Source organism: Trachypithecus francoisi, unplaced genomic scaffold (genome assembly GCF_009764315.1).
Source record: "Trachypithecus francoisi isolate TF-2019V2 unplaced genomic scaffold, Tfra_2.0 Lachesis_group20, whole genome shotgun sequence".
Taxonomy (NCBI): domain Eukaryota; kingdom Metazoa; phylum Chordata; class Mammalia; order Primates; family Cercopithecidae; genus Trachypithecus; species Trachypithecus francoisi.
The window spans coordinates 10,134,127-10,150,591 of NW_022681466.1; the positions used below are offsets into that span (position 1 = coordinate 10,134,127).

Genomic DNA, 16,465 nt, shown 5'->3' on the forward strand with positions numbered 1-16,465 from the left:
CCCTAGACAGGAAAAAGAAACATGGAAAACAAAGGGGACCTGAGCAAAGGTAGAAAGACCCCAATAATGAAAGTTCTCGTAGACCCCAATAATGAAAGTTCTCGTACATATACCACGATGTTTAAAAATATTATTTACGCCAGGCGTGGTGGCTCATGCCTGTAATTCCAGCACTTTGGGAGGCCGAGGTGGGCAGATCACCTGAGGTCAGAAGTTCAAGACCAGCCTGACCAACATGGTGAAACCCCATCTCTACTAAAAATACAAAATTAGCCGGGTGTGGTGGCACATGCCTGTAATCCCAGCTACTCGGGAGGCTGAGGCAGAAGAATCACTTGAACCCGGGACGCAGAGGTTGCAGTGAGCCAAGACCGTGCCATTGCACTCCAGCCTGGGCAACGACAGCGAAACTCCGTCTCAAAAAAAATTATTTACATTACCAACATGATGTTTTCAAAAGTATAATAAAAAGGATATTAAACTTCACATGGGAAAACATATATATGAGAATAGTCAGAAAGCATGAAGGGAGAAAGGGTGATGTGAGGGTGTCGCTACCAGAGATTAAAGCATGTGACGCTTCGGTAACGGAAGCTGCCACAGAAGAAAAAGACCAGAAAACAAACTCAAGAAATACTGAAACACACAGGTAGCACTCTGAATCGGTAAAGAAAAATAGGATTATTCAGTCAAGGGTGCTGGGCAAATAAATAGCCAGCTAGCCATCTGGGATAAAACTAAGCTGAAATGAATTCTAGCTTAATCAAAGATGTTAATGTAAAATAAAATCTGAATAATTCTAGAATAGAGCATGAATTAATACAGTCATAATATTGGTGAGTCTGTTCATTTGCGACATGACCATGAAAACCTTCTGAGTGAAAAATAATATCCCATAAGCCAAAAGGTAAACAACTAGGACAATAAATTCACAAAACATATGACAAAGGGTTAATATCTTTTTAAAAATTAATTAACTTATTATTTTTAGAGAGAAGGTCTCACTCTGTACCCAGGCTGGAGTGCAGTGGTGTGATCATAGCTCACTGCAGCCTCAGACTCCTGGCCTCAAGCGGTACTCCCATCTCAGCCTCCAGAATAGCTGGGACTATAGGCGTGTGCCACCACACCTGGCTAGGGTTAACTTCTTTAAGTCACAAAGAAAGCAGCATAAAAATTAGTAAAACAAAGATGAATACAATGAGCAAAGGATATAAGAGGCAGATTACAAAAAGAGAAATACAAATGGTCACACAGAAAAAGATACTCACAGTCACTATGTGTTTAATGCAAATTAAAACATGAATAACATACCATTTTCCATTAGTCTGGCAGGAATCAGAATGCCAGATGACACAAAATACTGTCAGGGGAGTGGGCTACACAGGTAGTCTCCTGTGCTGCTGGGAGAGTGTAAACTGGTACAACCTTTGGCACGAGCAAAACATAAAGAGCACATACCGGGCCGGGCGCGGTGGCTCAAGCCTGTAATCCCAGCACTTTGGGAGGCCGAGACGGGCGGATCACGAGGTCAGGAGATCGAGACCATCCTGGCTAAAACGGTGAAACCCCGTCTCTACTAAAAATACAAAAAATTAGCCGGGCGAGGTGGCGGGCGCCTGTAGTCCCAGCTCCTCGGGAGGCTGAGGCAGGAGAATGGCGTAAACCCAGGAGGCGGAGCTTGCAGTGAGCTGAGATCCGGCCACTGCACTCCAGCCTGGGCCCCAGAGAGAGACTCCGTCTCAAAAAAAAAAAAAAAGAGCACATACCTTTTGATTTGATTTGAATCAAACTTAGGAATTTGATTCTTAAATTCCATTTAAGAATGGATATGCGCCCCAAATTCCAAAAATTTTAAACGACCTAAGCACTATTTGGTAATTTAAAAGAATGAGGTGATTTGTAAATGCGAATATGAAAAGATCTCTAAGACACTGCTGGTGAAACAGGACGGCACAGAACACCTTCTCACAAGTAACACCTATGCTTGCTAGACACACAGGGAGCTTCTGAGAAGGATGTACCTGAAACTGCTGGCAGGAATCACCTTTCAAAGCCAGGACTATGGAAGGAGAGTGGGGGAGGCTTGGACTCTTCCTTTTCTGCCTATCTGTATATCTGGATCCACAACGAACCCAAAATTTGATGTTGAAGTTTTTGTTCAAAGAAAATACAGAAATGCCCCCAGCCACTTACCAATTGCTCAGACTGGCCCAATATTTCTATCATAGAAGAAACATCCTTGGATTCTGTTCTAATGCCCATGAGGTGCCTGTCGTAACTACACCCATTCTGTTGTGATTTCATCTGTGGTCTCTCATCTGAATTCTGTGACTCAGAATCCTGACTCTTCACAGAAAATAGAAAGGGAGAGAGGCTTTAGACACCAGAATGAAAGGCGTCAATAGTCACTGACTAGGCCAGGAGCGGTGGCTCAGGCCTGTAATCCCAGCACTTTGGGAGGCCGAGGCGGGCGGATCACATGGTCAGGAGATCAAGACCATCCTGGCTAACACAGTGAAACCTCGTCTCTACTAAAAATCCAAAAAAAAAAAAAAAATTAGCTGGGTGTGGCGGCGGGCGCCTGTAGTCCCAGCTATTCTGGAGGCTGAGGCAGGAGAATTGCGTGAACCCGGGAGGCGGAGCTTTCAGTGAGCCAAGATCGCGCCACTGCACTCCAGCCTGAGCGACAGAGCGAGACTCCATCTCAAAAAAAAAACAGTCACTGACTCAAAAAAAGAAATTCACTGCATCTTTTTTTAGGTCAGAAGTTGAGCTTCCATGATTCTTCTGTAGAGGAAGGAAGAACATGATACAAGTTACAAAATTATTTTCTTTTTTTGTTGTTTTTTTGTTTTTTTGGGGATGGGATCTCGCTCCGTCGCCCAGGCTGCAGTGGCATGACCTCGGCTCACTGCAAGCTCCACCTCCCGGGTTTAAGTGATTCTCTGCCTCAGCCCCCCGAGTAGCCGGGACTACAGGCGCCGCCACCACGCCCGGCTTATTTTTTGTATTTTTAGTAGAGACGAGTTTCACCATGTTAGCCAGGAAGGTCTCGATCTCCTGACCTCGTGATCCGCTCGCCTCGGCCTTCCAAAGTGCTAGGATTATAGGTGTGAGCCACCGCGCTCGGCACAAAATTATTTTCTTAAGGAAGAAATGAATGTGTCTGGGCGAGTCCTCACATACCAGTTGATCCACAGGACAGCAGAATTTGACTTTTCTATCTCCATTTTTCCCCCAGTGTATTACCTAGGTCTACAGAATCAAACACATCACGTAGTCAGGAGAAAAACAAAAAGGTAACTAGGAATATATGAAGGCATGAAATCATCGTAACTCAAAAGTGGCTATTAAAACTTAAAATCCTGGCTGATTTGGGCTTAGTTTTCAGAGTCCTTCCCAGGAGCCACAGCAATGGCTTTCATTTACTGAACTGACCAGGGCTAGACTAGATAACTTCTAAGGCACCTCACAGCTTTAAGAGTCTGTGATTACACAACTGTTAGTGACTCTGTCCCAGTTAATTACTTAATGGCTCCAGATGTAACACAAAACCCACAGGAATTCCCCATAAGTTGAAGTTCTTCAGAAGGTAACCAGGAGAAGATGGTGGCAGTTTTAAAGAGTCCTCTTCTAAAAAGGAAATCTTAGCTGGGCTGAAAACAGAAAGGCAGAGACAAGAACACTATAAATTCAGTCAAGTTGCCTTTGCAGGACTGTCAAAATCCAAGGGAAAAATGATAGATGGATACTACTAAAAATTTCCAGAAGGTCTAGCCCTCCATCTCTGATTTAACCAGCAGTAAACTGCTTGCAGGTTCTGTCAGCCTGCAGCCACACACATATTCCCGCGAACCCTCCTGAAGCACAGGGAGGGGTGGATGAAAATGGGAATCTCTCCTGTTTCCTAGGGCCACTCCTGCTCCAACTCTGCCTCCTATCTGCATCTACGGTCCCTGACTCTGTCCTCCCTTCGGTTGACCACACTGCAGGCTGATAAAGGCTCTTCATGCCCAGACCTGTGCCTACCAAGACCTACGATACCTGCCTTTTCTCTCCACCGATACTGACTTCTTAGAAAATTCCACCTGCTGCCTTCCACATTCCCTCCTGTCTAATCAGACTTTGGGTCTTGACCCCCCACAGCCAGTCCTGTGCTTTCATATTCCATAATGAAGAGAGAACTTGAGAGGCTGCAGAAAGACTCAGACAGTGGGTAGGGGTCAGCTTTCTTCAAAGGGCAGAATCCAAGCCCTTGTTTCTCTTCACCTTCATTAAGAAGAAAGGCAGTTCTAATCCTCTGTATAATACCGTGGGCATTCATCTCTGCTGTACTCAACAGGAAAGCCTATACAATTCAAACCAGAGTGAATCCTCTTCAAAACTTGTCACAGCAGATGGTGATACAGGTTTCTTGTTATGATGTATGCTTTGTACAATGCCAAACATGCTCCTGCTTAAAAATAAAGATGTAACCATTTTTGATTCGGCAAAATACAAAATCCATAAGGAAGGGAGTGAGAAATATCTAGGGGGATATGAATTGATAGTTACAGCACCTCAGCTCTTCCTGCAAACACCTCAACCTAAGCAATTTGTCCAACTAGAGACTACCACAATCGCATGGCACACATTAAAACATGGGATAACTGCTGGGCGTGGTGGCTCACGCCTGTAATCCCAGCACTCTGGGAGGCCGAGGCAGGTGGATCATGAGGTCAAGAGATAGAGGCCATCCTGGCCAACATGGTGAAACCCTGTCTCTACTAAAAATCCAAAAATGTATCTGGACATGGTGGTGGGCGCCTATAGTGCCAGCTACTCGGGAGGCTGAAGCAGGAGAATCGCTTGAACCTGGGAGGCAGAGGTTGCAGTAAACCAAGACCACACCACTGCACTCCAGCCTGGCAACAGAGTAAGACTCCATCTTAAAAAAAAAAAAAAAAGATAACGTGGAAAGTTCACCAAGGACAACATTTTAGATGCAATCTGAACATCCAGTGTCCCGCTGAGGAAGCCTATACTTTAGTCTATTTGGCATATTTTTCTACAAATAATACTAGTTTATATGCACATGCTATCTTACAGCTTAAAACATTTTCTCATTTCCACTTTTTTTAACTTTTCAACAAAGTTCAACTGTAACTCTGCTTATTTCCTGACAATGAACTATACACTGTTCTCATCAGTTTACAGGTAAGATAAAGACTCACTGAGTACAAACAATCTACCTCAGGTACACTACTTAGAGAGCCCAATTCACACTCGGGTCACCGGCTGCATCCTCACCTCTCGTTTTTCTCCTGCTGAAATACACAGATTCACTTCAGCTCAGCGTTCACTGAGCGTCTGCCATAGCCGCCGCCTGTGCTTGGAGCTGGGATTTCAACAGCTCCAGTCCCTGGCCTGCACAGAAAGTGAAGGCCAGCGGGGAGAGGCATGTAAGCCCATAGCAGCAGCACACCCCGCCACAGCGGCCAAGTGCGGCAAGTACTCACAGAATTCCAGGCGATGCCAAGAGGCTTCAGAGGGGCCAGCCTGTGAGCCAGAACTTGAAGGACCAATGGATTCCCCAGAAGGAAAAGAAAAGAGAACGGTATATACCAAGCAAGATAAAGTGTACGGGAGTGAAGGAGGCCAGCAACAATGGGCACACCACAGGGCAGGGCCCAGGACACAGCAGGCCTGAACTGGCACCCGGAAAGGGGCTTAGTGTCTGCCTGTGAAGGGCCTCAGGTCCCACACCAAAGATTTTGGATTCTATCCCAAAGAGATGCCAAAGAGAGGGTTCAAAGGCAAATCAAGGCTGGGCACAGTGGCTCACGCCTATAATCCCAGCACTTTGGGAGGCCGAGGTGGGTGGATCACATGAGGTCAGGAGTTCAGGACAAGCCTGGCCAACATGGCAAAACCTCGTCTCTACAAAAAATACAAAAATTAGCCAGGTGTGGTGGCGTGCACCTGCAGTCCCAGCTACTCAGGAGGCTGAGGCAGGAGAATCGCTTGAACCTGGGAGACAGAGGTTGCAGTGAACCAAGATTGCACCACTGCACTCCAGCCTGGGCCACAGAGCGAGACTCTTGTCTCAAAAGAAAAGGCAAATCAAGGGGAACTAGCCATTAACAAGATTAAACAGTTAAAAATAATAATAATTTAGGGTAGTTAAGAAAATAGTGCCCAATTAATTACACTGGTTTATCCTCACTAACACACGTATACAGAATGAAAACTGATGTATGTACCAGTGTACCAGGTAAGAAAGGCAGAAAGCATTTTTTTTTTTTTTTGGAGACAAAGTCTCACTCTGTCACCCAGGCTGGAGTGCAGTGGTATGATTTTAGCTCACTGTAACCTCGGCCTCCTGCGTTCAAGCTATTCTCCTGCCTTAGCCTCCAAGTAGCTGGGATTACAGGCTCCTGTCACCACACTGGGCTAATTTTTGTAGTTTTAGTAGAGACAGAGTTTCACCAGGTTGGCTAGGTTGGTCTCGAACTCCTGACCTCAGGTGACCCGCCTGCCTTGGCCTCCCAAAGTGCTGGGATTACTGGCATGAGCCATTGCACCCAGCCAGAAAGCAATATTTTTAACCTAAAAATTGTGGGTTTGAGGTTAATATAGCAGAAGAGTCCGACTTCTTTAAAGAATATTTTCAAAAACCCCCACATACCCTTTCTTAGGCGTGTTCTTTAGGGCATTAAGTCTAGTTAAATGCAGCTCTATGGAAAGCATAACCAACTCTTAACTTCTGCCCTCCCCTGGGATCTCAGGGACCTGCCAGAGGAAACTCCATTTGTTCCCCTCCTTTTACATCTACCTAAATGCCACTCTGTCTCTCATGGCAATGTCTAAGGGCATCTATTTTAGCAGTGGTTGACAGGGCAATGCTGCCTTCAGTCCCAGGTGACAACACAAGGAAACGCCATGGGAGGGGGTGAGGGAAGCGGAGAAGCACCAGTTCTTCAAGGTTACTTGGTCAAAGCAAAGCTGTTCAGTAATTCGACCTCTAAGCTCCTGGTCCCTAACTCCATGCCTCACCCCCCTCACTCCCCCTGTTGAATAGGGTAGTTTATGTTGACTTTTAAAGCCTCCAGGATAAGAAGTGACTATTACACTGCACCTCCAGTGGGTCTGAAGCTAGGCTCACCCAGAGGAACCAGCAGCAAGTAAGCATGAGGGACCACGGCCAGGCCCCGCTCACTCCCGCTGTCCCAGCATAGTCACTAGTGTCCTCTTCCACTCTCAAAAGTGTTCCCTTTGGAACTAGACCTTGGCTAGTGTGGACTCACCTTTCAGTTACAAAAGCACCAATCAGGCAGTTCAGTCCTGGCCTGGCACTGCCCCTCACTACTGTCCCCTCTTCAGATACAGAAGTATCGTCATGGACACTCGTGCGTGCTTCCCTCCTAGCATCCCCCACACGTGCTGCAGCTTTCAGTGTCGCCCATGGACACTGTTCAGGATCATTTGCACTTAGAGGTGGGGCTTTAAAATATGTGCTTTATAGTGAACCAGAGTGGGAAAAACCTAAAGAGGATCCCCAAATTTTATTACAACTTTCACAAAATCCACTTTGAAACACAGCCAAATATGTATTCCGAACTTAAATATATCATACATTACCAGCTACAAAGCAGTACACATTTTACTATTTTGTCTTACAGCATTACAACATCGCCATCTGATAAAGGTGGCACAATAAAATACAATAAAACACACACATGTCCACAAACACAACTCCTGTGCTGACCCAGGGCTTTAAGACACAGCTCTTCAGCAGAATCTCTTGGGATTTAGAAGCCACAACTCGTCATCCCATTACTCATAGCTCCACTGTTTACAGTACGGGTGTGGGGCAGATGAAAGAAGTTCTACAGATCCTGTCCTCCCAGGCTTCAAACAGTCCTCACCTAACAACCAAAGGGAGAAGAGCACATTAATTGTCTTTTCCCTTAGATACATTTTATTTAATAAAACAAGTATTATTTATCCTGAATCTCACTGGTTCTTTCAATCTGATCTAATGTCTCTACTTTTCAGCATCAGATTCTTTCTAGATATTTGTGGAATTCCCAGAAGTTCTGCCGAACTGTTATTTCGATACAGGAAGTAGATACAGTCAACAAGTATGAAGTGGAATCTACCAAGAAACACCCAACGCAGAACTCTAACGGAAGCAAAGATTGGAGGGGAACCTCTTTGGTTTAAAAACACTGAGTTACCTTTCTCTCTCTCTCTCTCTCTCTCTCTCTCTCTCTCTCACACACACACACACACACACACACCACACACACACACATCCCCAAGAGAGCCTCAGCTTCCTAACTACTAAGAGGCTACAGTCTTTCTCCTGAAAACAGTAAGATAAAAACCAGAGTCTAGGTTGGTCCTTAACTCCTCCCCAAAAGGCTCAGTAAACTATCCTCATAGGATTTCACATACCAATCAAAAGAGATACGGAAAACTCCACTCCATATACCCCAAGCCGCGTAGTCCCGGCTGGGGGCGGCAGCTGTGACTCACCATCCTCTTCTTCGGTTTTAAGGACCATCTTGTTTCCTTACAGCTGGACACGAAAAGTCTGTTCTGTCCTTTAAGGAGAGCGGTAACTTACTGAGAGCCAAGTTTTCCTGTGGGGTCTGACTGGGAGGGGCCGGGGATACCTGAGAAGCTGCCCAGCCACTAGGACAGCTCAGAGTTGCTTCCTGAACACAGGCAATGGCTGGCTGCATGCCTGGGCCAATCAGCCTCCAGCCTCCAAAGAAGCGGCACTCCCAGTCAGTGCCACCACCCAGTTCCTGAAGTCAAGCTCAAGCACCTTCCGAGTGTGTTAACCATCTGCTTCCCTGAAAGCAATCTTACACTGGAGTCAAACCAGTTTAGGAGCCACACTTCTAGTCTTTTCTCAAACCCAACCAAAGTCATAGCCAGGGCTCGCCGCTGTTTTTCTCTTCACTTTCCAGTATCGTTGTCCCTTGGTATCCAGGGGGGACTGGTGCCAGGAACCCCCATAGACACCAAAACCCACGGATGCTTGAGTCCTTAATTATTTGCACATAAGCTACATACATCTACCCATATGCTTTAAATCATCTCTAGATTACTTCTAATACCAAATATAATGTAACTGCTATGTAAACAGTTGTTATGCTATATTGTTTAGAGAAAATGAAAAGAAAAAAGTCTGTATGTGTTCAGTACAGGTGTGACCTTTTTTTATTTTCCAAATATTTTCCATCCACAATAGGTTAAATCTATGGATGGGGAGCCCATAGAAAGCCAACTACACTTTCTTAAAATGGAATCATTAAAATCCCTGGTCCCCTTACAATGAGATAACAGCCCATTTCCCAAGACAGTGACTAAGAGATCGTAATCATTACAGCAAGTGATGAGGTCACAGGCTAAAAGCAGAAAGCAGATATTAGAGGCAAAAAAAAAAAAAAAAAAAAAATTCAAAGGGCCAAACTCCCAATCTAAGTTCAGTTTTATCCCCATTATGATTTGTAATATGCCGCACCCAAAGATTCTTTCCTGCATAGTCCTACTATGTTCATGACACATATTCATTGCTGAAAATTAGAAAATAGTAACAAGGAAAAAAAAAAAAACACCTTAATCCTATCACCAAGAGATAACCATTGATGACATTTTGGTAGACATTTTCCAGACTTTTGTGTTAAGTATTATATATATTCTCTCTCTCTTTTATAGACACACACACACACACACAGGATATTTTCTGTTGTTTTATAGCCACCTACTTTTACTTATAACAAACACTTTTTCACGCCTGTAAATGGACATCTATCACATTTATTCTTCTCAGTCTAGACACAATGTTTAACCAGCCCCATATTGTTAAGACTTCTAAGTGATTTCCAATTTTTCTACGCATCTCAATACACGTGTGCACACGTTTTGGCACATCTTTTTAATGATCTCCATAGAAAAAACTTCTCACAAGCAGAACTGCTGGCTCCAGATATAGCTTCCCACCGCATCGCCACAGGAGGTAACATTTATCGCGTGCTTACTCTGTGCCTAGCTTGATGTGACTTAACTCATCTAATCCTGAAAACATCCCATGGGGTGAGTGTCCTCGCCATCCCCAGATCACAGATGAGGATGCTAGCACCCAGAGAGGTGACACAGCTTGCCAAAGCACGAGACTGGGCTGCAGAGCCCACCCTCCACACCCTGCTCTCTGCTGGACTCCCAAACCCCTCCCTATTAGTCTTGGTTGGAAATGCAAACTTGTGCAGCAGCTTTGCAGGAAGTGCTAGACTTTGGTCAGTTCTCATAGGAGAGCTGGAAACACACACATCTATAGCAAGGCAACAGGGCACTGTCTCCAGTCAGACTCTGAAGGTGACCACAGGTGCTGACCCGACTCCAGGGCAGAGACTTCATCACATTCTCTTCTTTCCTGCCTAGTAACAGTTGAATAAATACATACGCATGTATTAAAAAAAAAAAAAAAAACACTTTGTTTTGTAGCGGCAACTCATATAAACCCAACGTGTCACCTTTTGGTTTAGTATGTCAAAATCACAGTTTTAAGTCCCACCCTGCACCATCGCAAAACCTATGTTCATTGATTCCCAAACAGCATTTCTATCTGCTGGCATCAGGTCTGATTCACAGCCAGTGATCCCAACGTATAAGAGGACAGGTCACTTCTATTTTCTCCCTACCGTCAAATGGTATAGTGTTTCTCTGGAATAGACACCCAAATAGAGCAGCAGAAAAGCTGGTCATGAGGCCTGAGTACTTAAAGCTTTCACAGGCCGGGCGTGGTGGCTCAAGCCTGTAATCCCAGCACTTTGGGAGGCCGAGACGGGCGGATCACAAGGTCAGGAGATCGAGACCATCCTGGCTAATACGGTGAAACCCTGTCTCTACTTAAAAAATACAAAAAACTAGCCGGGCGACGAGGCGGGCGCCTGTAGTCCCAGCTACTTGGGAGGCTGAGGCAGGAGAATGGCGTAAACCCGGGAGGCAGAGCTTGCAGTGAGCTGAGATCCGGCCACTGCACTCCAGCCTGGGCGACAGAGCAAGACTCCGTCTCAAAAAAAAAAAAAAAAAAAAAAAGCTTTCACAGATGCTGCCAAAGTGCTTTTGCCACGTCCCTGATGGGACCAAGCCTAACTCCTGCCAGGCAGACAGTGGGAAACGGTTTCTCGTTGGTGATGGTCACTTGCACTGACCTGATTTTACTGATGATGCTGATTACCTTTTTCGTAAGTTTGAGGTCTTTCCTCTTTCGTGAATTGCTTTTTCAAAGTCTTTGCCCACGTTTCTATTGCTTATCATTTTTAAAATCATTTGTAGATTACAAATCCTTTGTATTAAATGTTACGAATATTTTGTCATAACCTGTCACTTGTTTTTAAAAAGTTTTTACAAAGCTACTTGTATCATTTATCTGTTTCATTCAACATTCACTGAGCACACTAAGTGCCAGCCACTAGTGAGACATCAGAGGACCAAAGAGACAAAAATGCCTGCCCTCACGGTGTCTCCACTCTATCGAGATGGGAAAGCAGGGAAACAAGTAAGTAAAATATGCAGTATGTCAGACGGTAATAAGTACTGCGGAGTGGGGGAAGTGGAAGTGCAGTCAGGGAGGGCCTCTGCTGAGAAGGGCCAGGAGGCTACGGTGGCCGGAGCAGGAAGAACAGTGCAGGGAGGAGTGGAAGATACGGTCGCAGAGGTGAGGAGGGTGGTGGGCAAACTGCATGGGGCCTTGGCAGCTATTTTAAGGACTCTGGTTTCCATTCTGGGTGAGATGCATAGCTGCTGCCAGGGTTCGGAGCAACACAGCATTTTGTGGCTTCCTTTGTAACAAGACCACTCTGGCTATGGGGAAGAACAGACTGGAGACAGCCAGCACAGGAGCTGGAGACCAGCTGGGGGCTGCTATAGTCATCTAGGTGAGATGGGTTGGCGACTTACTTGATAAAAGTGGCCATATTCTTGCCATATTTACTTTCAGGGTACAGCCAAGGATGTGCCAATGGAGTCCATGTGAGATGTAAAAAAGAGAAGTCAAGGGTGATTCCAAGCTTTCCGGCCTGGCAAATGAAAGAATGGAACTGCTATCTTCTTTTTTTTTTTTTTTGAGACCAAGTCTCGCTCTGTCGCCCAGGCTGAAGTGCAGCGGCGCGATCTCGGCTCACTGTAACCTCTGCCTCTGGGGTTCAAGCGATTCTCCTGCCTCAGCCTCCCAAGTGGCTGGGATTATAGGCGCCTGCCACCATGCTCAGCTAATTTTTGTATTTTTAGTAGTGACGGGGTTTCACCATGTTAGCCAGGCTGGTCTCAAACTCCTAAACTCAAATGATCTACCCTCCTCAGCCTACCAAAGTGCTGGGATTATAGGCGTGAGCCACTGCACCAGGCCTGGAGCTACTATCTTCTGATAGGCTGCCAACCAGGTCCCCCCTCTCCACTCCCCACAACCTCTGCCTCAGAGGCCCCATCATTCCTTCCACCCACCCATGGCCTCACAGGTCCCCTGCTCCTCCAGGCCTCGTGACTTTTAGCTTCTGTTCCCACCCGTGGCCTCACAGGCCCCTGCTCCTCCAGGCCTCGGGACTTTTAGCTTCTGTTCCCACCCACGGCCTCACAGGCCCCTACTCCTCCAGGCCTCGCGACTTTTAGCTTCTGTTCCCACTATTCAATGCCTCATTCTTGTTATACTTCCACTTCACATTCTCAAAAGAGGGACTCTGACTGGCTCATGTCATAGCCATCATCCCTACTGGGCACAGCAGACCACCTCACAGGCTCCTGGCCAGGCAGCGTCCCTCCAAGCTGGAAGCATGGCAAGGCATACCTGGCTCGACGTCACACTGTCATCTCTAGTACAACAATTAACACTGTTAAAAAAGAAAATAATGAATCTCATGTCTCCAATTCCTTAAAATAGACATTGAACCACTGCATCACCAAACTGTATGTTTCGCTCACTTGTAAGTGACCATATAATTTATCATCCATATTGAGATATTTTTGAGGTTGCAAATGGGCACTATTAATAATTACATCAGCCAGTCAGCATAAACTGGGATTGCCTCTGAGAGACTAACACATATAATAACCCAACTCATAAGGCACGTCTAGGGTATCAATCCCAAACAGAGTGTTAGATTACAATGTATTTATTTAAATGGAAACTTTTTAAGTTTCGAAGTACACTTTAAGATAACTAAAAAAATAATGGCACATTACAAAACCAGAACAATAATCTAGGGCCTCAGAGCAGTGTCTGAACAAATGATACTGGAAACATTCAGGAGCTAGCACAGGCCCTGTGAAAAGCAATAAACCAACAGAGTAGAAGAAAACACTCGACACCATTCATATTACAAATCACACACAGGGCACTCTGATGCAAGTGCTGTTGATTCAAGATATTCTATATTTTTAATTAATAAATCCCTTAAATAGACTTTAGCCTCACCCCCTCCAGCAACAGATTAGGTGGGAATACACAAGCATGTAATGGTTTAAAATGTCTTAAAACTAGGCTGGGAGTTGTGGTTCATGTCTGTAATCCCAGCACTTTGGGAGGCCAAGGTGGGAGGACTGCTTGAAGCCAGGAGTTCAAGACCAACCTGAAGCCAGGAGTTCAAGACCAAGATCCTATTTCTACAAAAAAATTAAATAAATGACAGTAGAAAAAAAAAATTACGTGAATATTTATGTAACATTCTAGGGAAGGTTTGTTTTTTGAAAGCATAATACCCGTATCAATCACAATCCCAGAGACAGAAACATTCCTAGAGTGGGAGTGTGGAGAAAGGTAAGATAGGCAGAGTGAGGGCAGAGTTTAGAGAGAACACCAAGGAGTACAAAGCCCCCTGGATTAGCAACAGGGGCAGCCCCCATCCCTGCTAAGTCAGATGGGGTGCGAGGGCACCATACTGCTGCTACAAGTGGCAAATGGGAGCTCTCTGGCAAGAGCGTTGGTAGAGGATTCAGCAAGCCTTAGTCACCAGCAGGACAGATTCACCTTGACCTCACTCTTCCCTCACCCTCCCATCTCCTGGTCAAACCCAACTAGGAACCAGAGGGTACAAGAGCCTAAAAACATACTCCCTCCAGGACAGCCTCAGGCAGAGAGCAGGATGGGATCGGACAGGAAGTAGAGCTGGGGGCAAAAGGAAGGTGTTGGGTGCAACCCTCAAGCCAGGTCATGGGGGCTAGGTTTCCCACTGTCAGGAAAAGGAATTTGCAAACATGAAAAGGGGGAGGCTAGAAAGAACCCTAAGGTTGGAAGGGAATTGAAGGAGCCAGTATGTTTAATGGTTGCATTATGTATATGTTGTAACTTACTTAACCAGTTCTACTGTTGGCATTAATCTTTTTCTTTCCTTACATCCTGTAAAATGCTGCAACATCCTTGTAACCTTTGCCTCCTCAGCTCCTATTAGTTCCTTGGGCTAAATTTCTATAAGTGGGTTTAAGGGTTGGTGAAAAGATACGAACTACTTTAAGGTTCACTATACACTGCTATAAAACTGATTTCCAAAATAACTGTTTTCATTTACCAGCTGTCTTCTAACATGCTGGCCTGCTGGGCCAGTGGCTCATGCCTGTAATCCCAGCCCTTTGGGAGGCTGAGGTGAGAGGACTGATTGAGCCCAGGAGTTTGAGACCAGCCTGGGAGAGAAGGTGAGACTCTGTCTCTATAAAAAATGTAAAAATTAGCTGGGCGTGGTGGCACATGTCTGTGGTCCCAGCTACTTGGGAAGGTGATGCATGAAGATCGCTTGAATCTGCAAGGTTGAAGCTACAGTGAGCTATGATTGTGCCACTGCACTCCAGCCTGGGCAAGAGTGAGACCCTGTCTCAAAAATAAATAGGCCAGGCGTGGTGGCTCACACCTGTAATTCCAGCACTTTGAGAGGACAATGCAGGTGGATCACTTGAAGTCAGGAGTTCGAGGCCAGCCTAGCCGACATGGTGAAACCCTGTCTCTACTAAAAATATAGACATTAGCTGGGCATGGTGGTGGGCGCACCTGTAATCCCAGCTACTCGGGTGGCTGAGGCAGGACAATCACTTGAACCCGGGAGGCAGAGGTTGCAGTGAGCTGAGATCGTGCCACTGCACTCCAGCCTGGGAGATAGGGCAAGACTCCGTCTCAATAAATAAACAAATAAATAAATAAATAAAAATAAAAAATAAAGTGCTAGCCTAGCCACAGCTAAATGCACAGTGTGGATTATCATTTAAAACACATGCCAACTAGACAGACATAATGTAGTATTTTAATGTCTATGCTTCTGTGGTGTGGTGATATCAGAGCTTCTGTTGTATTTATTTAGTGTGGGCATTTGTCCTGCGAGTTACTTAAAAGTATTCCTTGGCACTTAAAAAAAGGAATTGGAAAATGTTGCATAACTATTTTTGTAGAGACAGAAAGATGTCTATGTTATACTGTTAAATGAAAAAATCATGTAACAAAAATGCATAGACTATAAAAATGAAAAAGGAAATAAGCCAGGAAGAATATATACTTAACACATTAACAATCATTATCTCTGGGCTGTGGGATTGTGGAGAATTCTCCCGTCATCTCCGTCCACTCACCAGCCCCTCCTTCTCTGTCCTCGTCCACAGTGCACCAGACCCCACACTGGTCTCCAGCTTTGCTCCCGTGTCACGGCCTCTGAAGCTGTCTACCTAACACAAACCCAAAATCTGAAATCCCTGAAACGTGCCCAAATCCTAAATGTTGTGAGTGCCAACATGACACTCAAGGGAAATGCTCACTGGAGCATTTTAGATTTCTAGTTTTCAGATTAGGGATGCTCTGGCAAGTACAATGCAGGTACTCCAAAATCCAAAAAATTCTGAAATCTAGAACATGTCTGGTTCCAAGCATTTCAGATAAGAAAGACTCAACCCACAGTCCTTTTTGATAGCAGCCTATCCTTGTTTCATTAATTTAATATCTGAGACTCTTAAGTATATAGTTTTTAAAGCTTTCTTCTACATGTCCCATGACCTGTTTCCTTAAACTTCTATTTGCTCTTCTGCTTGCTAACACTGAAGGTTTTCCTTAAGTCTCCAGCAAGCATAGTCTATTTCTCCTCATTTAAGAGTGACACACTAATAACCTGGTTAAAAGCTGTGTGGTAGGCATGGCCTACAGATGGATGTGTGGCAATGTAACATGATAAGGCAGTAATGTGTAGAGACCCCACATGTAGGGCTCTGTAGTTTATTTTTGCTTGGACTAGTTACCCAAAGAAGTATTCTCCAATCCCCTACCTGGGTTGTAAGGAGTATAAAACTGACCACCAGTATTTGGGGGGCTACACTGAGGGAGAAAGGATGGGGATCTCACAATTAAATATACAGACTTTTTCGGTGCTGCTTCTTGGTTGGTATTTTTTAAAATAAATATAGATTTTCACTCGCTCTCTGTATCTTCACAGCCTTCTTCAGA

General features: G+C 45.1%; 1 protein-coding gene across 4 annotated transcripts in view; it reads right to left on the reverse strand.

The window, feature by feature from the left end:
- The window catches only part of CYTH1 (cytohesin 1), a 108,404-nt gene that overhangs the window by 51,967 nt on the left and 39,972 nt on the right, over positions 1 to 16,465 (reverse strand). For 2 of the 4 annotated variants that reach the window (XM_033182441.1, XM_033182439.1), the window contains exon 1: positions 8,443 to 8,725. The exons of 1 other annotated variant lie outside the window; for it this stretch is intronic. In XM_033182441.1, the coding sequence (XP_033038332.1) occupies positions 8,443 to 8,551 (109 nt within the window). In that variant the 5' untranslated portion in view covers positions 8,552 to 8,725. Of the gene's footprint in view, positions 1 to 8,442; positions 8,732 to 16,465 lie in introns of those variants that run through there. One more of the 4 variants, XM_033182443.1, reaches the window with a different exon arrangement.